The following is a 24,569-nucleotide window of genomic DNA, read 5'->3' as shown; positions in this document are numbered from 1 at the left end:
AGCAAAATCTCTACACTTGTACACAGCAGGCGTGATTCATAATTAACAATTTTGATTAGTTTCAATAATTCAGTAACTCTTGTGTCACTGATCATGAATGTTTTGGTTCATCAGTCACTTGATTGTCTGGTTTGAGTACAGGTTCACGTCCCACGGCAGTACTGTGCTGCGCTAAGCAATAAATACTTATATTTTATGCAAATTGTTTGAATGGCGGGTGCTACCGGTAGGACAGGACATGCTTACCCTTTTCGCAAACACCTGTGTTATCACTGATTTTCAGCGGTCCATTCACATCATTTCCAGAGGTATTTGCCCTTTATGCCAAGTGGCATCTGTTTCCGCAGAAAATCTAGGCTGTATATTCTCTTGCATTGACAACGTATATACGTACAACAATATATATAGTGTAGTACAACAGAAGAAATCTTTTACTTTTACTTTATTCGCAAGAAACCCCACGGAAAGTCCACGGATTATTTGCGATTTTTTGCGAAACTTAATTGTCCCTTTGGGAGTTATTAGATTTATGCCTTGAGGCACATATACGACTTTTGACTGCGTCATTGAACCGTTACCCCATTCCTTGGACAATAGAAAGGGAATGCGTTGTAAATATTATTTAACACAACTCATATTTCTTATTATAATTCTTTTCAATCAAATTCAAAGTTTACGTGTTTGTAAAATGGAGTTTAACTTCCCGCCTGGAGAGACTCGAGATCTGATTATATAGGCTATTCGCTCAAGCAGGAGTATTCATAGTTGAGTAACAATTCCCTATCTAAACTGTATTGTGTATCCTGATGTGAGTGATGTCATTATCTACCACTTATATACCCAGACAGTAAGTCAGACAGACAGATATGACAGAATGACATATGTTATAGATAATCATAATAATGCACTTCATATTGTTATCAACGTAAACTGTGCGTCCACACTAATTAGGATGTCTCTCCATATGTGTAATTTACCATATAGTACACATATCAACTGTGATAACACGGTTGTCACAGTGATGAGAGCCATGGGGTAGCCTAGTGGTTAAAGCGTTACCTCGTCACGCCGAAGACAAGGTTGAATCCCCCACATGGGCACAATGTGTGAAGCCCATTTCTGGTGTCAAGCTTGACATCGGTATAAGGATCTGTACCGAAACGTCGCCTTTACAGTATTAAAGAAGTAGTTATCCATAATTGTGTCCATTTTGTCATTCGTCAACTTCTAAGTAATGCCTATCAAACAATCTATTAGAGTATTTAGTGCATAAACTGTCATATAGAATGTATTCATACATGTACCCACTGGATGTGGTATTTGAATGGAAGCTTTTGTGAGTGCTATTGATACATTTGACTTGTATGTAAAAGGTACTTTCTTCCATGTAAATGTTTATATTGTACTTGTAAGTACTGTGTAAGTCGAAAAGAATTATACTGTATGCATTACACTGACGAATATTAATGTGCGGTAACTGATAATGTCAGACATATATGATATGGAGGTAAGATAGAGAAGTATGACTTGTGAACGCCCCTATATGATGTTACCAAGTATGTTACAAGTTTGTGTTTTATTGTTCAGGTCTACCACCATCAGTATTAATAAAATACAGAGAACGACTTTGTCCTGCTTTTACATGCACATTAAGGAGTGTCAGATCACTCCATATTGTATTGTTTGTATACTTCTAAATTACTGGTACTTGAATTCTCGTCAAATGTCGTATCTCATTACTTTTAACATGAACATCGTTATACGTATTTACGTTACACCCGTACTTTAATTCACGACAAGCATACTTTTTTTAAGACGCCAGCATACAACCTTGTGTGTTCGGGAAACTCCTAAACTAGTTAGAGATAAAACGGAATTTCTTGAAGAAGTTAGTACAAATATAGAATGTATCGGATTACTGCATGTGGCTTCAGTCATTGCGACTCACTGATCTACGCTTGAGTCTGTCCTCTCATGCAGCACTTGGGGTCAGAAACTGAGTACACCGTTAACTGGGTAAACAGCACAGTTTCAGACCTTTGCATGACCCCTATGACTAAGTTGTCAGCCTTGCTTACATTCAAAGTAGATCACACTTCGAAGGGGTAGTGTATACATATAGAACTGTCCTGCTGTGCCCAGGACGGGGTGTGTTCGGGTAGTTTGAGGAAATAAGAAAAAGCTCGCAGGATATTGCTCGTCACATCAACATGGAGATCTTGGGGCTAGTGGACGTCCCGCTGTATCTGCTTCTGGCAGTGGCGGCGGCTGTGTTGCTCTATATGTAAGTAGACAGCTGGTATACATGTATTACGCTTTAGGTGGACCACTTATCCCGTGGTCAATCTGACAGGCTGCACGGTGAGGTCGTCATGTATGCTCCGTGTTGCTCAGTCGCGTCATTGTCGCGTCAGTAACGACCCCATGTTCGCGACTCGAGTTCTCAACACATTAAAGTTAAGAAATGAATTGACTAGTGTTCACGTTGATGGAGGTATAAACATGAAAACCGACGTGGACACTTTGTACATCCGCGTAGAGTTGTATGCTCGTGTCTGAAAGGCAATCACAAAGATTCTTAATATGTATTTGTAGCATGTGAGAAAACGTCGACCAGGTGTAGTATATGTGCGTTTTCTGTTGACTCTGTGTATCATTTATTTTCATGACATTCCTTTTGTTGTATCAAGATTGCTGCCAAGTGTCTGCTCTTTCATACACGGCCTTTCGACATTTGTCTTCCAGTATAATTTAATGTGTTACTGATAGATAATGCTGAATATTTCAAAACTTCAATCACATGATCAGTCCCTAACGCAATAGGGTCGGAAATTACGTTTGAAGCCGGTTAATTTGGACGTGCAGAGGATATGACGGCATACCAGTTTGATGCGGGATAACGACAGAGACTTTGGCCACCTTGATGAAATGCAGGAGCACGCTGTGGTGCTGACGGGTCTAGAAACACAACATGGGCGCCCTGGTGAGCTCCATATGACCTACAATTTCAAACCTTGAAACCCGTTTTGACAACCACGAAGATTATATTCCAGGGTACACGACACTGTCATGCTTTTACCCGAGTAGATAGCACTGCAGACAACGAAAACAAAGTGCAGTGACTGTATACAATGTTTTAAGTTTCCCTGTGTCCATGATAGTGACAAAAGTGTTCCCGGTAGGTCGCCTTAGTTGGTAATGCAGATTTTGAACAATTCATGCCTATGTAAACTTAGAATCGATTAAAAATGTGACACTTAAGTTATTTCATATTTAGCCGGAAAACACGAACCACCAGCGGGACTCGAACCGATTTTGTTTATTTGTTTGTTTGTTGTTTAACTCCGCACTCAGCAATATCCCACCTATATGACAGCGGTCTGTGAATAATCGAGTCTGGACCAGACAATCCAGTGACTGACATCATGAGCATCGATCTACGTAATTGGGATACGATGGCATGCATACAAAAGTCAGCGAGCCTGACCACCCGATCCCGTTAGTCGCCTCTTACGACAAGCATAGTCGCCTGTTACGGGAAGCATGGGTTGCTGAAGACTTATTCTACCCCGGATCTTCACGGGCCGCACTGTTTGATTTATGGATGTGCAACTGAATACAAACTATGTTAGTCTCGCTATTGTTCTGTTCTGGTACCTGTCGGCTCGTGTTTGTGTCTTGTTGTTAAACACAGCACTTACCAACCATATCTCGGCGTCAGTAAATCATCGAGTACAGTCCAGTGATTGATATCATGAGCATCGATCTACGCAATCGGAATACAATGACATGTATCAACAAAGTCAGCGAGCCTGACCACCCTATACCGTTTGTCGCCTCCTGCGACAAGCAGGGGTTGCTGAAGACGGGGGTGTCGTCTTGTGAAAAATGCTGGCATCGCCCCAGTTATTTTCGGTGATTTATACATTCACAAACCGAGGGTCACTCGTATGTTATCGTTAAATATCCTTAAATACACGCAGAAAGATATAGTAAGACTTGCGTGACAAGAGTACAAGGATCTGCACCCGGAACGCTACATAGTATATGAAAGAAGTTGTAACCTTAAAATATATCTACTTTGTCAGTCATAAAGTGCTCTAATACTTAGTAACCTGCGTCATTTTCGCATCAACTCATAACTGAAAAGTGTCACCCTTGTAAATATATCGCAACAAGTATATCGGAATGAAGTGAGTGACCGATGTTGTTTTACGACTGTGCAACTTTCCAGTTAACCTACCGAAGCATGTCTGGACCGAGTCTGGACCTTGCACGCCAGTGACTGAAACCATGACGAAAGATCCACGCCATCAGGGCATGGCGACACAATCAGCAAAGTGTCAGCGTTTGACTACCCACCTCTCCGTCGTCCACCTCTCCGTCGTCCACCTCTCCGTCGTCCACCTTTACGACAAGCACAGGGATACTGGCGACCTGCATGTTTCGCCCTGGATCCCAACACGCATTGTTTATATCTGAACACACATGTCATGGTGTAACACTGCATTATGTTTCAACGCCCTTCTTTGTTCATCTCTCATTGCGGAGAGGTGAGGTGAAATTGGGTTTAACGATGCGTTTAATATTTTGCACTTACATAGTGACATGCTTGCACGTTTGTGTATGGCTGTTTGTACTTTGTTAACATGGCCCCTTAACTCGGCGTCGACAGATATTTTCAACATCTGTTCATGTCTAATCAAGTGATCTGATGCACTTCGAGATGTAAGACCCCTTTTATTACAATAATTATCTTGATTATCGATCAGAACGCCATGGCTGGGCGCCACCTCTTACAGTCAGTTAACTCCCTTGCCTCGAGCCTACAAATGATCTAGTCTGAGCAAGACAGTCGAGTGATTCATATTTTGAACAAGTCCACATCGTCGGGGTACGATGCCACGCTAAAAACCAAGTTATCGAGCCTCACAACCAGATCCATTGGATCCCCTCTTGCTATCAGCGAAGGTTGCATGGGAACTTTTATAACCAGAAATCCCCACGGAGTCTTTTGGTATCGATCCACCTCCTTTCTGTCCTCCGTGAAGCCACTTTATTCACTGAACCACCTCTCTTCTGTCCTCCGTGAAGCCTCTCTATTCCCTGAACCACCTGCCTTCTGTCCTTCGTGAAGCCACTCTATTCCCTGAACCACCTGCCTTCTGTCCTCCATGAAGCCACTCTATTCCCTGAACCACCTGCCTTCTGTCCTCCCTGAAGCAACTCTTTTCCCTGAACCACCTGCCTTCTGTCCTCCGTGAAGCCACTCTATTCCCTGAACCACCTGCCTTCTGTCCTCCGTGAAGTCACTCTATTCCCAGAACCACCTCCCTTCTGTCCTCCGTGAAGTCACTCTATTCCCAGAACCACCTCCCTTCTGTTCTCCGTGAAGTCACTCTTTTTCCTGAACCACCTCCCTTCTGTTCTCCGTGAAGCCACTCTATTCCCTGAACCACCTCCCTTCTGTTCTCCGTGAAGTCAGTCTATTCCCTGAACCACCTCCCTTCTGTCCTCCGTGAAGCCATTCTATTCCCTGAACCACCTGCCTTCTGTCTTCCGTGAAGCCACTCTATTCCCTGAACCACCTGCCTTCTGTCCTCCGTGAAGTCACTCTATTCCCTGAACCACCTGCCTTCTGTCCTCCGTGAAGCCACTCTATTCCCTGAACCACCTGCCTTCTGTCCTCCGTGAAGTCACTCTATTCCCAGAACCACCTCCCTTCTGTCCTCCGTGAAGTCACTCTATTCCCAGAACCACCTCCCTTCTGTTCTCCGTGAAGTCACTCTTTTTCCTGAACCACCTCCCTTCTGTTCTCCGTGAAGCCACTCTATTCCCTGAACCACCTCCCTTCTGTTCTCCGTGAAGTCAGTCTATTCCCTGAACCACCTCCCTTCTGTCCTCCGTGAAGCCATTCTATTCCCTGAACCACCTGCCTTCTGTCTTCCGTGAAGCCACTCTATTCCCTGAACCACCTGCCTTCTGTCCTCCGTGAAGTCACTCTATTCCCAGAACCACCTCCCTTCTGTCCTCCGTGAAGCCATTCTATTCCCTGAACCACCTGCCTTCTGTCCTCCGTGAAGCCATTCTATTCCCTGAACCACCTGCCTTCTGTCCTCCGTGAAGTCACTCTATTCCCAGAACCACCTCCCTTCTGTCCTCCGTGAAGCCATTCTATTCCCTGAACCACCTCCCTTCTGTCCTCCGTGAAGCCATTCTATTCCCTGAACCACCTCCCTTCTGTCCTCCGTGAAGCCTCTCTATTCCCAGAACCACCTGCCTTCTGTCCTCCGTGAAGTCACTCTATTCCCAGAACCACCTCCCTTCTGTCCTCCGTGAAGCCATTCTATTCCCTGAACCACCTCCCTTCTGTCCTCCGTGAAGCCATTCTATTCCCTGAACCACCTGCCTTCTGTCCTCCGTGAAGTCACTCTATTCCCAGAACCACCTCCCTTCTGTCCTCCGTGAAGCCATTCTATTCCCTGAACCACCTCCCTTCTGTCCTCCGTGAAGCCATTCTATTCCCTGAACCACCTGCCTTCTGTCCTCCGTGAAGTCACTCTATTCCCAGAACCACCTCCCTTCTGTCCTCTGTGAAGCCATTCTATTCCCTGAACCACCTCCCTTCTGTCCTCCGTGAAGCCATTCTATTCCCTGAATCACAGAGTCGGTCTAGTGTCTATGAAGACGATTTTGGTCTCTTGTTAGATTGGTTTTCAAGTCACAAAGTATGGAAGCGTATAAGAGCTACATTCTACGAAAATATATCATTTACATAGATGATACTTTTTACCTGCGTAGATGTAAGTAACATCTGCGTACATCATGTTATTGTTTTAGAATGCGGCACTTATACGCTTCCATACAAATATATAGGAAGCATCTGTTTCATCATTGTGTCTTGATTCGAAACCACAAATATTGAGAGTAGTCCTTGAAACCCTAATTCGATGTTTGAATACAATCTTAACTGTTTTTAAATCTTTTTGTCACCCACGTACCCAAGAACTTTAGTGCCTTTGACAGCTGAGTATCGTGCAGTACGATGACATGTGTTACGTTTACAGACATGGAACCTGGAACTTCAATTACTTCAAGAATCGGGGCATCCCTGGACCAACACCGTACCCCCTTCTTGGAAACAGCACATCGTTTGTAGGTTTTATTATAATCAATTGATTATTTACATAACATTGGCGTGAAAAATCGTTATCACATTGAATCATATTTATGATGACGATAAGCAATTCTGCAAAAAGATATATATGAGACATATATGTAAATTGAATGACAACACTGATGTTTTATCAATCGTTTCAGGAAATGACGATCAGGCATTTCATAAAATAACAGAATCAACTTTCCATCCATGTCCCTTCATGCTGTAAAATATAACAACACGCAACGTTCTGGTTCACGTGGGGAAAATCATATTCTCAGTGGCGATCTACTGTGATGTTTGTGAAGGTCATGTTAGAAAGTTGAATCTTTGCGTGCAAGATAATGGATGTGTCTCCATAGTTTAAGTGTTATTAAATCTGCAAAATAAATAAGGTCTTTAACATTGTTGTTGGTAAAACATGTCTTCTTGCAGTTGAGTAACACTGTGGAAATTTAGTTACTTGTTTCTTTGTTATTCATTTATACTCATTATTATGTAGAAGATATACATGTGTTGGGCGACGCTCCTTGTTGACATCTTAACTGTTGATTTCATATCCAGCTAAGCTACAGTTCCGCGGAACTATTTGTATGAAAGATGGGACAAGGCAAAAATATAATTTATCTTTCTATTTTAACAGAGTTTCTTCCACAAATTCAAAGAATGGAACCGACAATATGGAAATATATATGGGTAAGTGCATCTCGTACATTTAATGCTTTGACTTAGCGCGTCTTCCGGACGCTCTGGAAATTAAAATTAGCATCCTTCCCATGATAATCGTATGCGTGGCAATCGGAAGTAGTGACCGCAGCTATTAGTCTAGTTATTTAGAAGAAAACAACGATCATCAAAGAATTGTTAAAGAAGAATACATAATTGACGGCGACTCAATTGGGTTTAATGCTATTTTGGATGTATTTCAGGTAGATCATGATTCGATAGCTGCATGTGGGAGAAAGTCCCGAAGTAATGCAGGCCTAAGAAAAGGGTATCGTGCTGACAAACCATTAACCATAATCGGGGACTCGAACCAACCTTTACAAGATAGTATATCTTTAGTTTAGACGTCTTGGTCTCATCTTCTGTTAGCAGTTAACTGTTCCTGAGAATGATCACAAACCTGTCCACTTCCATTGTCAGAACCCAGTCGGGATTCCGGGGGACAGTTGGTCTCCAGTAACCTGTACATGTCGCAAGAGTCGACTAAAATGTATTGGATGGTCTGGCTGCGTGACTTGGTCGATTGTGTGATATCGTATTCCGGTGTCGTTTCTTGTAAATGGTTTACCAGGTCCAGACACGAATATTTACGGAACGTCAGGAAATATTGCCAACTGCAGCACAACCTTAAATTCACTGAAGCTGAAGCTTTTCCATTATTTGTTGAAAGGCAGAACATCAGTACCCGATTGTTGTGACAAAATTTGTTTTCTTATTCAATGTTTTATCGTGTTTTTGTTGTTTCCTGTCCAAAGGATATTTTTGGGAAGAAAGCCAGCTTTAGTTATATCTGATCTGGACATTCTGAAGGAGGTGTTTGTCAAGAGCTTCAACACTTTCAGGAACCGGATGGTAAACAATACTTTCAAGTAGCTTATCCATGATATTGTTTCAAAGGCAATAACGTTATTATAGTAAAGGATATACGTGGGAGAATATATCATCCTCTGGTGGCACGTAATAAGTAACTGAAATGATGTTAAACGCAACATTCAAAACAAAGAAGAATATTACAAACCAGTGTTATATGTCCAGTGTAACATCTATTTCTAGAAATTCACACTCGTGCCCTTCCCATTCAATTTGGGTGTGTTCTTCTTGGAAGATTCCCACTGGAAGAGAGTGAGAGGTATAATCACCCCCAGCTTCAGCGGCGGCAAACTGAGAAAGGTCGGTCACTCTCGTTGTCTTTGTAGGGCACATACCCCACGCAGAGATTCGGGACTACAATTGGTCCCAAGCAACCTTTGCTTGTTACTAAGATACGTAATGCATCGGGTGGCCTGGCACGGTGATTTGCTTTATTACGTATCAGCGTATGAATTACTGGTTTGTCCGGTCTAGCCCAGATCATGTACAGGTCGTCGCCCTCCTTCTCAGATAAATACCGTTTTCATGCATGTTGTAAGTTCTGCAGCCCCGTGAAGATTCCGGGTTAGAATTGGTCTTCAGCAACCCATTGCTTGCCGTAAGAGGCGACCATGCGACTAACGGGATCAGGTGATGCACGTAATGTCGATCACTGGATTGTCTGGTCCAGACTCGATTATTTATAGACTGCCGTCATATAGCTAGAATATTACTGAGTGCTGCGTTAAACAACAAAAAAACAAACAAACAAACAAAATAAATGTTAGTTTTGTGACGTTCTGTCCCATTTACTGAGTGCTCTGCATGTTATAGTTTTGCAAGATTAAGACCAGTGTGTAGGTATATGTGTTATCGCGTCTGTTCCTAGATGTGTGCTGCCATCAACGACTGCGCAACGACTCTGTCAGCTAACTTCACTAAAGCCGTCGGGAAAAAGGAAGGGGTTATTATGAAAGAGTAAGTATTTTGTTGACATGTCAAACTGAACATTTAATTCGATCATAAGGTTGAAATGAATTTTTTGTATTCCTCAGGTACTACATAATATACAAGATAAGTACACTTGTTTTATTATGTTTCTTTGTTTGTTGTTTAACGCCGCACCCAGCAATATTCCAGCTATATGACGGAGGTCTGTAAATAATCGAGTCTGGAACAGACAATACAGGCATTGACATCATGAGCATGATTCCACGCAATAGGGATCAATGACATGCACCAACCAAGTCAGCGAGCCTGACCACCCGATCCCGTTTGTCGCCTCCTACGACAAGCATAGTCGCTTCTTACAGCAAGCGTGGGTTGCTGAAGATCTATTCTACCCCAGATCTTCACGGGTCGTTTAATTGTGTAAGCTTTAGTACTAGGTATTTTTCTATTTTTCTCTTGGAAGTACGTAAATGTGGCGAGATTGCATTGTATCTACATTTTCATCAAAACGTGAACACACTTGCAAACCAGTACCACATTCCATCTTCATCTTCAAATGTCGCATGCCCTAGAGGACCCTTTGTTGATGGATGATCCTCTTCAACCGAGCATTCAAGGTTAAAAAAAGACTCCCAAGAAGCCATCGGGTTGTGCGTGAGTGAGTAAATTTTACTCCGCGTCTACCACTATAACAGCGATATCACCGCGGGGGATATCAGAAATAGATCGGGTTGTGAGCCTCGGCGACTTGGTTGATTTCGTGTTGATTACATTGCGCTTGAGTGGTCAATATTGTCTCGACGAAACTGCAACAAACGTGTCTCATCGTGGCGGCGCGTGGTCCTGTGCACAGGGCAAGGTCACAAATCAGGTAAAGTTGAGCAACGTTTGTCCATGGATGGGTGACTGTGTCCGGCGTTTGGCTCCTGGGAGATTCTACATTCTTCTCGTAGCCCAGACAGCGAATCCACCAAGAACTTTTCGGAGAATGTGAACTCCCCAGCACTGCAGCCTTCTGCATTACCCAGATTGTCACAAGGCCTATATTCCTGGTAGCAAACCCGGGTACTTTCCCAATGCCAGTCAACAGATTGGGAGTTACCAAACCTAAGGCACCGAGAACAATGGGGAGTCGGACAACTTCGTTCTTGGGATGCAAGCGTGACATTTCGAATGCGAGGTCCACATATTTGTCATGTTTTTCCTCAATCTCGCCAATCACATTGGTGTCAAAGGGGAAGGAAAATTCAATGATATAAATGATTTCATTTGATTTATCAAAAAGGACAAGATCAGGTTTGTTGGCCTGGACACGTCTGTATTCATCAGTTTCCATGACGCCCTCTACATATTCTGGGTCGTACCATGGATGGACCTCAAAAGGCCAAAACCACAAGTATTGCGAAGACGGTAATAAAATGATTGAGTTACACCAATATGTCGTTTAAGACACTGTGTTTGTGCCAAAGCTGGGCATCCACTGGCAGTGTGTTGGACAGTCTCATTAAATGCATTTATTAATCTACATTTCATATTTACATTTTGATGCAAAATCACACATCGAGTGGGAAGTGAGCAGCAAACAGAAAGCCTTCAGTTTCACTTTTCAGGCCACCCGACTTTATCCAAGGACTCTTCTCAACACACTGCATATAAACTCGATACAGTGGTCGTTCAGAAAGCCTCTCCTTGAAAAACTGAGTCTGGGCCGACTTGATATGACACTTTGCTTGGTTGACACTCATTTCTGTACCGTCCAGCAGTACAGAACCATCAACATAATCAACACTGACATTGAGATTATGTCCCATATCCTTGGCTCGTTTTAGAAAACTGTGGAGTGCCTTGTTTTCATCATGAGTCTTGACATGTTTCACAAGAGGATCATAAGGCAAATAAATGTGTGCAAAAGAGCACAAAACAATTCTATCATGAAGAGGCCCAACGTTAATTAAACCACGCTCTCCCATAATGACTGGTAAATATATGCGATTGAGGTAAGAGCGAGGGTGGTGGGCTCTTTTGTCTGACATGATTCTTCGTGTGAGGTCGTCAATACCCTGAATGTTTTGTTTCGTCCAATCAACAACACCAAAAGAACGGGTACAGCATAAGTATTTGTGGCTTTAACTTTATTGCAAATGATTAATGTACAATCATTATTTTTCAGATACTTTGGAGCTTACACTATGGATGTGATTTCACGAACTGCCTTTGGTATAAAAGTAGATTCTCAGAACGATTTCAACAACCCATTTGTCGCTCATGCTAAGCTGATGTTTACAAATTCAAAGCCAAGAAGACTACTACCACTGCTGGCACGTACGTTGCATACTTCTTAATAGAAGCGACACAACCATTTCCATATTCATAACAAATCTCTGCCACGAGAAGAGTCGATTGTATATTATGAGCATGTGTTAATGAATCACTATCAAATAGTGATACCAGGTATTCGCGAAAAGGTGAGTGTATTCTTCCGCACCGGTGGCATTCGTAACAAACACATGCAAAGGCAAGTCAATTTTTCACCTAAAACCACAGGAACATAGGGTACAAGTCAAAATAGGGAATTGCATCGGACATCATTTTTGTCAGTGATGCGTCAAATTTAAAAATGAGATGAGGCGGTATTTCTGGCCTCCTTTATTTCTAGTCTATCTGGGTATATCAGTGGATGGCATAGGCGATCAGATGGCATTTGGTTTCAATTTTGACAAATTGATCTGAACCTCTGAAGATGGACATGTAACTGTAGATGAAACTTCTCTTCTTGTTATAAAGTCAACAGTGAAAGGATCTGTTTTCTCTGATGAGCTTTGATTTTATGCAAAGATGATATCGGTTGGTTTGGATATATAAAACACAGCTCCATGTACATTAATAATATTGATTGATCACACTCGGCTTCGACCTGTGCTTTTACTTGGGGGTGGTTGGGGTGCGGAGTGTTTAAGCGTTATCACGTCACACCGAACCATGTTCGTTCCCCCACATGATTACATTGTGTGACGTCTATTGCAGGTATCCCCGCCCTTAGATACCTAGACAATTAAAGTGGTGTAAAACCATATTCATACTCTGAATTTACGCGATACGGTTCTTGAATTGTCATAGTTGACAATGAAATCTATACATAAATGTAACACGACACAGTTTTTTTTGTATTGAAGGTGATGTTTATTTATTATTCTATGACCACAGTGATTTGGTCAGAATATGCATTTATAATTATATGTGCTTATCACGAGGGTAAGGATGGGATTCATGTTTGATATAAGAACGTGGTGTCCTATGTGACATTTGAAACAATGCCACGTATCAGGCCAATATGATAACTGATGAAGAAATCTGTGAAAATCACGTATCAATACTATCAACATTTGACTTGACTCCAAAATCTGAAGACATCTTCATTCCTCTTGTGTGCTTCCTGATCTCCACAAAATCCAACAGAGTGATATTACAACGTCCAACAATGTATCGCCAAATCCCTGTCTCAAAGATTAATCATAGTCCTTAATACAATCAAGGCAGGACTTTCTTAAAATTCACAGAAAATGGAATTAATACCATGTAGATTCTAAAATCACCCAAAGGATGTATTTGATATTTTTGTAATCCTTAAAAAGAAGTTATTTCAATTCCAATCTTTAAAATATCTAATTTGTCTACGCTATCTCACACAAGGAAACACTTCATTCCTTGATCACTCCACCTGGTGACCACAGACATACATCTTTATCTTCAAGGTTCAAGTCAAGTTGTCAGCTGAGTAAACATTTCAAGCTCAGTTTTGAGTAAAACCTTAAGTTTGTTTTGGGAAGTCGGGGCGAGGACAAAAAATTGTCAAAAATGAAAGCAAATAGCATGTGAAATAATGTAAACGCCAGAGTTCATTTATGCCAGACTCGTGAAGATACTCGGGGGCACTAGTTGTGCTGCCCTCCTCACTGATCTGTTTCCGGATGCATGGCCAAACTAGGCCTTAAGATTAACGATGATCTGATACCACTCAATAACGGTCAAACAGTCAATTCCCTCTCCACGATCCAACCTTCCTTTTATGTCGATTAGTAATCCAGCAGGTCAAGCCCTTGGAATATACGTTTCACAACTTTGGAAGATTTCAAAGAGGTCATACGGCATATGCTCACTATTTGATAATGATCCATACGCACATGCTTTCGATATAGAGGGAATAGTCCAATGGGCTCGACTCTTAGCACATATTTCTCACAGAGTTTTGAGTTATTTCCACTGAAGTGTCACTTCGGGCTTTCCTCCAATTGAGTTGTCTCATCGTCATGAATAGTGTTAAAGCCCAGTATCGTTAAAACGCATCTCAGTCGGTATCCTCTTTTGCAGGTTTCTGTCCCCCACTTGTATGGATCATCTTGAAGCTGGGGGGTGCACTCTTTCCAAAAAGTATCATGAACTTTTTTCAAACGAATATTACGGAAATGATAAAACAACGACAGAGCGACACAAAGGAGCGTCGAGAGGTTAGACATCCCTGTTGAATGGCGCCTCTGTTTTAAGGTCGATTTCTTTTAACGCATTTGACAGCAAATCGGTCAGTAGAAATAAATCCCTAACACCCTGAACCCAGACATTTCTGATGAAACTTTTTTTTAATGGACAATGATCTTTCTTTGTCATGTATCGTGTTCTGAGAAGTATACTAAAATCATACTTGGTAAAGAAGTAAAATATTTATTGAAAAATGTTTGCAATCGATGTGAATGTTTTCTCGAAAAAACTATCTATATTATAAGAAAACATGCCAAAGAAATGTGCTTGAAAATATATATTGTGACTTACAGATGATAATGTTACCTACACTGGAGCTACTGAGTTTGCTAAGATAATTTTCATGACGTTCACACATATATCTGAAAGTCATGACAATGTTTCCTGCTTGGAACTTTCTATTTATAGATCATTATTCTCCGGTGATACCATTCCAAAGTCTGCTGTCAAAATCTAGTCAAGGTTATCTCAAATGTTTTCAATATCCATTTATTCAACCTATATTGGATTTACAAACATTAATGCCACCAACATAATGATAGAGAAAATGAAAACACCTTGCCTTAAATGATTTAATGACGTTTGAAGCGAAGACTGACTTTTCAAGACTTCTCCAAGAAAACATCTCATTTCTACAGCAGAGAGTGGACTTCCTGCAACTCTTAGTGGACGCTGAGATAGAGGCAGAGAGAGACGAAAACGGTCACGCAGCCAATGGACAGATCCCAGAGAAACATTCCGTCAGACGTGAGTACAGGCACACTGATGAGTGAGTTGGGTGTTAACGTGGCTTGAACAACATGTCTGGCATAGGGCGGGCAGTGATTTGGTTAATTGCCCTTTTACATTCACCAATGGCGTCGGACGTTGCTCATTATATCAATCACTGGTTTGGTTGATCCAGCCTCGATTGTTCACTGGCTATCGTCAACATTATATCTGGAATGTAGCTGAGCAGGGCGTTAAATACATGACATAACCTCGACTTTTACAGGTCTAACAACAGATGAAATTGTTGGCCAAGGGATTTTGTTTTTCATTGCTGGATACGAAACAACTGCTTCGACTCTGAACTTTGCGTCATACAGTCTCGCCATGAACCCGGGCACACAGGAGAAGGCGTATAATGAAATCACAGAAATGCTTGGAAATGTCAGTATTAACACTTGGGTGCATAGATATTTTCACTTTTAACCTTATTATATAATACGACATCCGCACCTGAGGGATCAACTCAAAACATTATTGTCATTGTGAAATGAGAAGATAATTTTAACTGATATTGCAACCTGACGATTACTCATACTTTATTGTCATGATCGTCTTAAGTGCTTGGGAAAATGAAAATGTTTATATACCTGTCATAAGTCAACGTTAAAGTATGGGGATCAGGATCGTTTTGTCTGAGATTGCTTTGTGGAACCATGAGGCAAGATGAGCGGTATATATATTCAGGAATAGATGTCCGGGTGTTTGAGTGAGTGAGTAGGGTTTTACGCCGCTTTTAGCAATAGCCCAGCAATATCACGACGGGGGCACCAGAAATGGGCTCCACACATTGTACCCATGTGGGGAATCGAACCCGGGTCTTCGGCGTGACTAGCGAACGCTTTAACCCCTAGGCTACCCGGCCGCCCCCCCCCCCCCCCCCCCCCCCGGGTATTAAAAGAGGTTCTGCTGAAAGCACTCGATAAATCTTCTACATCAGACAGTCAGTCAGTGGTAGACACAGTCTTTTCCCTTTTCCCCAGGAGGAACCCAACTATGACAACATAGGGAAACTGAAGTATCTGGACAACATCATCACTGAGACGCTCAGGCTCTACCCACCAGTTATTGCGTAAGTTTACAAAAGTTACACAAATTGTGACAATTTAACCCCCGCCGTCGCAGATGGCATTTTGCTATCTCACTAAGAAGATTGACATTAAAGGTTGGTATCATCCCATTTCTCAGACAGCCAGCTTAAAATAACAACATTATCTGATGGATGGAGCGCAAGGTAGCCAGACACCTGTCACCTTAACTAGGTAATAGAACAACCCAGGTATAGAACAACAAAACACCCTATTAGTCAGTATCTTATTTACTCATCTATCCTGAGTGAGTGAGTGAGTGAGGGAGTGAGTAAGCTTGGTTTTACGCCACTTTTAGCAATATTCCGGAAATGTCAGGGAGGGGGACACCAGAAGTGAGCTTAACACATTGTAACCATGTGGGGGATCGGACCCGGGTCTTCGGTGTGACGAGCGAAAGCTTTAACCACTAGGCTACCCTACCGCCCCCTTTTCTATACTGGGAATGAATGGAGACATTGAAAGTGTCTATCACTAGGAAGTCTGGAGTTCACACGCGGAATGTAAACACAACCTATGCACAGATCACTGTTAATATACAAATGGTGCTAAGAACTCCCAACCATCCAGATGTAATCTGATATGATCCTTAATGCTAATATTAATATCCAAATTTTCAGTTTTGGTTCCTTTTTCAGACATGTAATATCACACGAACTAGGAAGCTCATGAAACTCTTGGTCCTTTAAACTGCTACGAAATCCAAAAACATTCAAGGATAAAGCTTCACATGACTCGACTTCCGGTCAATGGATCTGGGTGCACTCGATATTTGTTGTCAGCTCCCTGGGGATTATACAACCAAAACATTTAGGCGCTAGTAGGGTTAACAGTCACATTACCATCTGATCCTACCGGGTACCCAGTGACTGCTGAGAGAACATTTTCTACGTTCTCTTTGTTGCATCCTATGAAGTAAGGTAAAGGTCACTGTCAAGGTCACATTAAGATTCGTCCAAAATATGTATGTGAGTCTATAGTAGGCTGAAGTTATATTATTTGTTATAAGTGTCCCCCACCTCTATTATAAACACAATGGGAGGAGTGACTACAGGGTAGTTGGCGCAAGTCCAGTATGACAGTTTGAAAGCCAATACATATGAGTCGTAGGTTTGGGGATTGGGGAAAAGTGTCATGCTCAAATGTAACGAATCAGACCTGACAGAATCTAACAGGCAGTGCCCATCTTATGTTTAACTGACACAACAGGATATGCTTGATAAACATATGTCTCCCAAAAATAAGGGACGCATAATGCCTTAAGTTCAACAACATTGAGAATATATTCCACTACCTACCAGAGTCAGAAGTACAAAGAGGCAGTTTGCATCAGTGCACATGCTTATTCAGACTTGATGTTGTATTTCAGGTTACATCGCAGAGCTTCTGAGACGATTGAGATCAAAGGCTTGACAATCCCTGAGGGTCAAACTGTCTTTGTCCCCACATTCGCACTACAAAGAGACCCTCAGCTCTTTAAGGATCCAGAGTCCTTCAAACCAGAAAGGTAATGCTATCCACCAGATGTTCACCCACCCTTGCACTAGCAGTGGGACATGGCATTCACGCACATGCACCCAGGTATATGCATGGACACTATTCAGTTTGTGTCAGCATCCATCATAATGAAAACTCATGCTTGCCGTAAAAAGCGATTATAATTGTCGTAAGAGGCGACTAACGGGATCGGGTGGTCAGGCTCCTTGAATTGGTTGATGATGGTCATCGTATCCTTATTGCGTTGATCGATGCTCATGCTGTCAATCACTGGATTGTTTGGGTCAGACTTGATTATGTACAGAGCGCCGTCATACAGCTGGAATATTGCTGAGTGCGGCGTTAAACAACAAACAAACACACATTATGAAAACAGATCCCCTTTCTGAGCTCAGTCTGCTTTGTTTCTATTCAGGCTGTGTCTGCAAACACCGAATATTAAAGTTCATAATCATATTGTGTCAGCAAAGGGACTGTCATTAACATTAGGATAAAGATTGTGCTCTTTTGTTTCAATATATTAGATTATGTGTAATGGACAATATGTAAAATATGATATTTGTCCAGCATAACCTGCAGTCGGACATTATTTCATTTACTGCAATTTTCAGACATGATGAAAAGTCCAATCCACTGTCCTTCCTGGCTTTCGGATATGGTCCGAGAATCTGTATTGGGATGCGGCTTGCTCTGGTGGAGGTTAAAATAGCCCTGGTTCATGTTCTGAGAACTGTGAAGTTTGAGCGCATGCCTGATACACAGGTACAATTCATCTCTGTATTCATCATTATCATATCATTTGTTTATCATCTCGATGTTCTTCATCTTCATCATCGCCAGCATTGGGAAATAAATCACAAAAGCCAAAGAGATATCAATTCTCTTGTCTATGCCACATGAAACAAAAATGTGAAGACTACCATATTTTTGTGTTTTCAAGTTTTCTCATCAAACGGTTAACCTTCCATATTTGAGAACTGCGGGTTCTGAAAACGAATCCCGCGTTGTAGAAGGTTCTTTGCAATTTAGCGGGGCTTTTATAAATCGATTTCACGTTTTGGGTACATGGCGACAGGAATTATTGGACATGTATGAGCCGTGAAGAAGTTTCCTGTTTTAAAACAGTTTTCTCATCAAACGTTTAGCCTAAGGAGAGAGGGAATTATTCAAGGAGGCAACCATCTCACCCTGTGGTGCCTGCTCAGTTAAAGTGAATCCGATGCTGCTGCAATGTCCTGGTGCCCACTATCTTTGTTGTTCCCCTGTGAAAGAAAGTTTGTGAAAATCACTGCGATTCAATGAATTCCCTGGAATGTAATTTCATGACAACAACTTTAATCTGGGTTTTATTCGCGAGGTATGTGTGAAACATGCCAACTGTGTGAGGGGCGGGTGCCACCGGTAGGGCAGCATTTCCCTTTTTGCGAACACCTGGTGTCATCACTGATTTTCAGTGATCCATTCATATAATTTTCACCCCAGGTTTGCCTTTAATACCAATGGAATCGGGATATTCGAAATTGATTCTTATATGTATGTTTCAGTATCTTATTTTCTGAGTTAGTATTCGCCATTTGTGGAGAGAACTTGTTTTCGTCCTCATGGTGGTGCATGGTAAGATTCGCTGACTTGTCAGGCTATACACACAAGAAGGGATTCTGTATAATATTATATCATATAGGCTTCTTACTGTTCAGGTAAGAAATAGTCACTGAGATGTTCCCCCTCTCAAAAAAATGATTTCTTAGCAAATGCAAAAAATGTCAAAACAATCTGATAATTAATTCACGATGCATACTTGCATGCTTGTAAATATTTTGTCTGAAGCTATTATAAACATGTACAAGTAGAAGTTGTCTTGGTTTAGCTGTACAATTATTCATGGTTGGCATATTTCCAGTTATTAACTTTCTTAAATCCCAGAAATGAGTTTGAGAGAAAAGGGCAAACTATTTTAATAACGTCAAAAATTGGTTGAATTATGTAAATAATTATAAATCATGAAACTGCTATTCACAGCTTTGTGAGTGTGAAAAGAGAAAAGTTTTGAGCAAAGGAAACGTTGGTCCTTGTATAAGATGTTTAAATAGTAGTTGAACAGCTAAAGTAGTTGAATTATATTATAACAATTAGTTGAATTATGTGCCATGATACTTGAAGTTACAACTGTGTTTTCACAAGAACAAGAAAATAAGTTTCGAGCACGAGAAAATGTGTTGGCTCAGGGACCACATGGTTTAAAGCTTGGGATTTAAAAAAAAGCTCTTCCATTTTGTTCCACCCTTAGTATGTGAAGAGAGTTTGTTGGCAATTTTGTTTCAAGAAATAAAAATTTGTGTGTTTGCATCTCAGTTCGATTAACATCAAACTAATCTATCATTTAATGCAGTATTCTAAGACACGTCCTAATTGTTATAAACAATTGTGGACATCGTTCTTACACCTGATTGGTTTGTATGAGAGTTTAACAAATGATCTTGCATAATAATTAGGCATGAAAGGTGTCTCATGAGTATTATCATGAACTTAATGGGGAAATACGTGTTCCTCTTGTATTAGAGTGAGTGAGTGGGAGTTGTTACGCCGCTGTTAACACTAATCCAGCAACATGTATCCATATGGAGAATCGAACCTGGCATTCGGTGTGACGAGAGAACGCTTTACTGGTGGAATATTGCTAAAATCAGCGTAAAACCAAACTTTTAGAAACTGGAGATGTTTGTCTGTCGTGATATGTGGCAGTCTGTTCATCAAGGTGACCATCCCTGCACCGGGATCATACCCTGTTCCTATCATGTTCCTGATCTGCCCCCAGGGCACAGTCATAATATTGGGGATAAATACCTTCTTTTGTCAGTGACTTTAAGAATAATACACTCACAACATAATACTTTCTTTACTAAATATATGGGTCAACAGGCATGTACATATATTTTCGTTTGTTTACAGGAAGTATTGACGTTTAAGTTGTCAAACATTCTTCAGACAGAAAAGGACATTCGACTGAAATTATCTCCCAGATGCTGAGCAAGGCGGAGAGGCACCAGCAGCTCAGGTAATTATTATCATTAATAATAATATTGATACTACTAATAATAATAAACAACGAAGAATCATGTCAGACAATATGTCAATCGCTTATATTTACCAATTATGATGGGAGGGCGTGGTTTGATTAAGGTGGAGGCTCTTCATGATAGAATTGTTTTGTGCACTTTTGCGAACATTTGTATTTGTCTGATGATCCTCTTGTGAAGTATGTCAAGACTCATGATGAAAACAAGGCATTCCACGGACGGTGGACGGTACATAAATGAGTGTCAACCAAGCGAAGTGCCATATCAAGTCGGTTCAGACTTAGCTTTACAAGGAGAGGCTTTCTGAACGACCACTGCATCGAGTTTATGTGCAGTCTGTTGAGAAAATCCAAATCCTTCGCTTGGATAAGGTCGTCTTGACTGAAAAGTGAAACTGAAGGCTTTCTGTTTGCTGCTCAGGGCCAGTAACGCCCCACTCGAAACCGTCGATGTGTGATTTTGCATCAAAATGTAAATATGAAATGTAGATTATGTAATGCATTTAATGAGACTGTCCAACACAATGTGCGTGGATTTCCACCTTTGGCACAAACACAGTATCTTAAGCAACATGATCGAGTGGCTCGATCATTTTATTACCGTCTTAGCCATGCCTGTGGTTTTGACACAGAGGTCCATCCATGGTACGATCCAGAATATGTAGAGGGCGTCTTGGAAAATAATGAATACAAAATTCTTTGGAATAGGCTGATTTACAGCCTCAGACATATCCAGGCCAAGAAACCTAATCTTGTCCTGAAATCATTTATATCACTTAATATTTTCTGTCCCTTTTGACACTAATGTGATTGACAAGATTCAGGAAAAACATTGCAAATATGCGACCTTGCTTTCCAAATGTCACGCTTGCATCTCAAGTACCAAGTTGTCCGACTCCCCATTGTTCTCGTTGTCTTAGGTTTGGTACCTCCCAATCTATTGATTGACATTTCGAGAGTACCCGGGTTTGCTACCAGGAATACAGCCCTTCTGACAATCTGGGCAATGCAGAAGGCTGCAGGGTTGGGGAGTCTTCACATTCGCCGAAAAGTTCAGGGTGGGTTTGACTAGGCAGAGCTTCCTATGAGAAGTCCCTTTCGCTGTCTGGGCTGCGTGTTGAGCTGATGATGAGCCTAACCAGCCTGACTGTGTCAGGATCACCCAAACCCTCTTTGCTTCATTTTTAATTTTAATCTGTAAATAATAATAATCATCATCATCATCATCATCATCATCATCATCATCATCATCATCATAAAGGAGAGAAACCTATTGGATACCTTACAAAACTGTATCACGAAGAGGAGAACTTGTGGCCCAGTCGTCTCACGCGTTGCAATTTGCTGTGAAATGTTGTGTCCCTGAGACACCATTCACGCTTCCTCGATAGATTTGTTATTCAGACAGAACTGTGACACGAGCAGTGTGGAATCAAGACATTCACAAATACCTCAGTGGTTGTCAGTAATTGTCAGTCATTTCTGTCACTTAACAGTTTCGTATATTAATAGTAAATCATTGCGATGTGACTAGGTTCAACACCACGTGATTCATGTTTATAATTAAAATGCTCTGTCAGAGGTATACGCTAATTGACATGGTTCAAAGCCCACTGATGTAGATGGTGACGTCACCTGATGTGTTATTGTTTACTGACCGTTTCGACGACAAGGACCAATTATTTGATCTCAAACATCCAGTGGGGTTCCATGTTCACATAAAAATATTTTATGATGTTTTCGCGTTTCTTTTGATGAGCATGTATGTCATTTTTGTTTCTTTTGATTTTGTACAATCAATGTTTTAAGTTATATGCGTTCTACTTTAGATAATATATTTCCCGCCTTATGGGTTCTAACGGGCAAGTAAAGTTAACATAGCAAGTGTGCAGATTTTAATGCTTTAGGGCATACTTAGATCACAAATGCTTGACCAAAATTAAACTTAAAAATCGTAAGTGTAAAAAAGACGATTAAAAAACGACACGCAAAATCGTCAACAAACCAAAATAAATTACCCTCTGGCTAGGGGCTTCACCTTCCTGGGCGTTAAAGGGGCTTCCCTCTGCTTGACAGGCTGTGCAGTTTCAACGATCGGGTCGGCGGTGGTTTATTAGGGGTCTTCCTTCATGTTCGGCACCTATTGTTATGGGTACAATTGGTGAATATTTCACAGAATATAACGGCACATCACATACACAGTACTAAGCACAGATGACTTTATGACGAAGCACATTATGTCTCCGAGCAGTGGACGACGCAACAGATCACCTCGAGTGGTGGCATCCAACAAATGTACAAGCTCCTTGAGATACTGTAGTTTGAGCAGGATACTACTTCGATCGGAATCCAGGTAGTTTGATGCCACCCAAGAAGACAAAAGTATCGAAACTTGGACTGTGTCTTGAGTGGGAGAAGAGACAACTTCTTGCCAATCCGAATCCAGTGAACAATCAGAATCCAGTGCTTCACGTCTCGACTGTGAATTATGTAAATGTTAAATATGAAATTGGACAGATAAGATTATATTTAATACAGTGCTCATTATTTTTATCAACTGTTTCAACAAACACGCTGGGGAGTATCCCTTGGCCAGCAGCTGGACAAATAGGAAGTCACCGTTTATGGTACCTATACAGGATATTAGTAGTCAAAAGCTTGTTACAGACATTAATCGTTATTTTAAATATTCACAATGTCAAGATGAAAGGTCGTTTTTATATACTCAGCAATGTATGCATTGTTATTTTTGCAGGGTTAGCAGAAACAGCAACACTTTTAGAATGACCGCTTTCTGACGTATCCGTTTGGCTGCCAAGCATCACAAGCCAGCCAACATACCAGCCAATGAAAACACTTGTCACGCTTTGCTGTACTTTGTGCCGGTAGCTTTAGGCCACGCCCCCAAAGTGTTTTGTTTTGACATCTAAAGACTTTCAACGAATATAATGATACTTTTTTCTCTCCGGGAATCGACTTAATATGTCTTTGACAATTGATATTAGCAACAAAATCGCCATTATTTTTTGCCCTTAAGCGCGTCACAATTGTTGGAGCAATTTAGTGTAGAACTCTATTACATGCTTTCAGTAGTACCATTTTATTTTCCGATTTTTAATTTACATTTGTGTGTGTGTTTGTGGCCCTACTTATTCTCCTGACGTGAAATGATTCTGATAAACTATTGAAGAATATTCTTCAGTAGATTTTGGCATAACAACTGATATCACAATTGAAGATGTCACATAACAATACATTGTCCTCTATGTGGATGTCTCTATTTGAAAACATTTGGACTGTTCTATGATACATTATATTGGGCATGCAAGGTACTGACGTACCTGGGGGTGGGGTGGGGGGTGGGGGTGGGGGTGGGGGTGGGGTTTTTAAGTGTTGTTAAAAAGGTAGCTATAGGTTCCAGTTGCACAAGCTCAGGCTTAATATTAAGCACATGTGTCGTCATACCAAATAAATCTAGATGTACATCCAAGCAGGGAATGCAAGTGAATAACAAGTGCTCGGAGGTGACTGTGCCAATGTAATGTGTGCTGATATCACATGTCATTTATCCTTATTCTTTCAATTATTCAGATTTCTGTATTATGAAATAGACGTAGTCATTGTACCTCAACTAACGTAACAAAAAAATAGGAACTGAGTATTTACAAGGAACTGTGTGTCATTCGTCGGCCCTATTACATACCACATCATACCTTGACAGAAAATGAAAGCTTTTTGTACCTTTGACCTTGAGTATATGTAATGTCTAATAAACATGAATGTGTGTACATTACAGTATCACTGTACTGTGTTCTACGGTGTACTTACTGATGTCAATGCTGCATTTCAATAACTGTGATTCTGTGACGTCCTTGTCTATGCCGTATAAATATATGTGCCTAATTTTGAATAAACTAAATTA

At 41.2% G+C, this 24,569-nt stretch overlaps 1 protein-coding gene across 1 annotated transcript; it reads left to right on the top strand.

The window, feature by feature from the left end:
* The first annotated feature begins 2,073 nt into the window (after positions 1-2,073).
* On the top strand, positions 2,074-23,992 carry LOC139464075 (cytochrome P450 3A29-like). The gene is made up of 15 exons (XM_071245628.1): positions 2,074-2,284; positions 7,068-7,155; positions 7,803-7,855; positions 8,641-8,737; positions 8,939-9,055; positions 9,624-9,712; positions 11,856-12,007; positions 14,054-14,190; positions 14,857-14,965; positions 15,213-15,370; positions 15,970-16,058; positions 17,444-17,581; positions 18,183-18,333; positions 20,521-20,626; positions 23,403-23,992. Exons 1-14 carry the CDS (start codon positions 2,211-2,213, stop codon positions 20,596-20,598), a joined length of 1,530 nt encoding a protein of 509 aa, XP_071101729.1. The 5' UTR covers positions 2,074-2,210; the 3' UTR covers positions 20,599-20,626; positions 23,403-23,992.
* The last annotated feature ends 577 nt before the right edge of the window (positions 23,993-24,569 follow it).

This window comes from Haliotis cracherodii, unplaced genomic scaffold (genome assembly GCF_022045235.1).
Source record: "Haliotis cracherodii isolate W230 unplaced genomic scaffold, xgHalCrac1.p SCAF_16, whole genome shotgun sequence".
NCBI lineage: Eukaryota > Metazoa > Mollusca > Gastropoda > Lepetellida > Haliotidae > Haliotis > Haliotis cracherodii.
Note: the sequence above shows the minus strand (reverse complement) of the source record. Positions and strands in the feature narration are given on the sequence as shown.

Coding starts and splice junctions, on each gene's coding strand:
- LOC139464075 (XM_071245628.1), top strand. CDS start 2,211: ATGGAGATCTTGGGGCTAGTGGACGTCCCGCTGTATCTGCTTCTGGCA. Junction 7,156..7,802: donor TTGGAAACAGCACATCGTTT/GTAGGTTTTATT, acceptor CTATTTTAACAG/AGTTTCTTCCACAAATTCAA. Junction 9,056..9,623: donor GCGGCGGCAAACTGAGAAAG/GTCGGTCACTCT, acceptor GTCTGTTCCTAG/ATGTGTGCTGCCATCAACGA.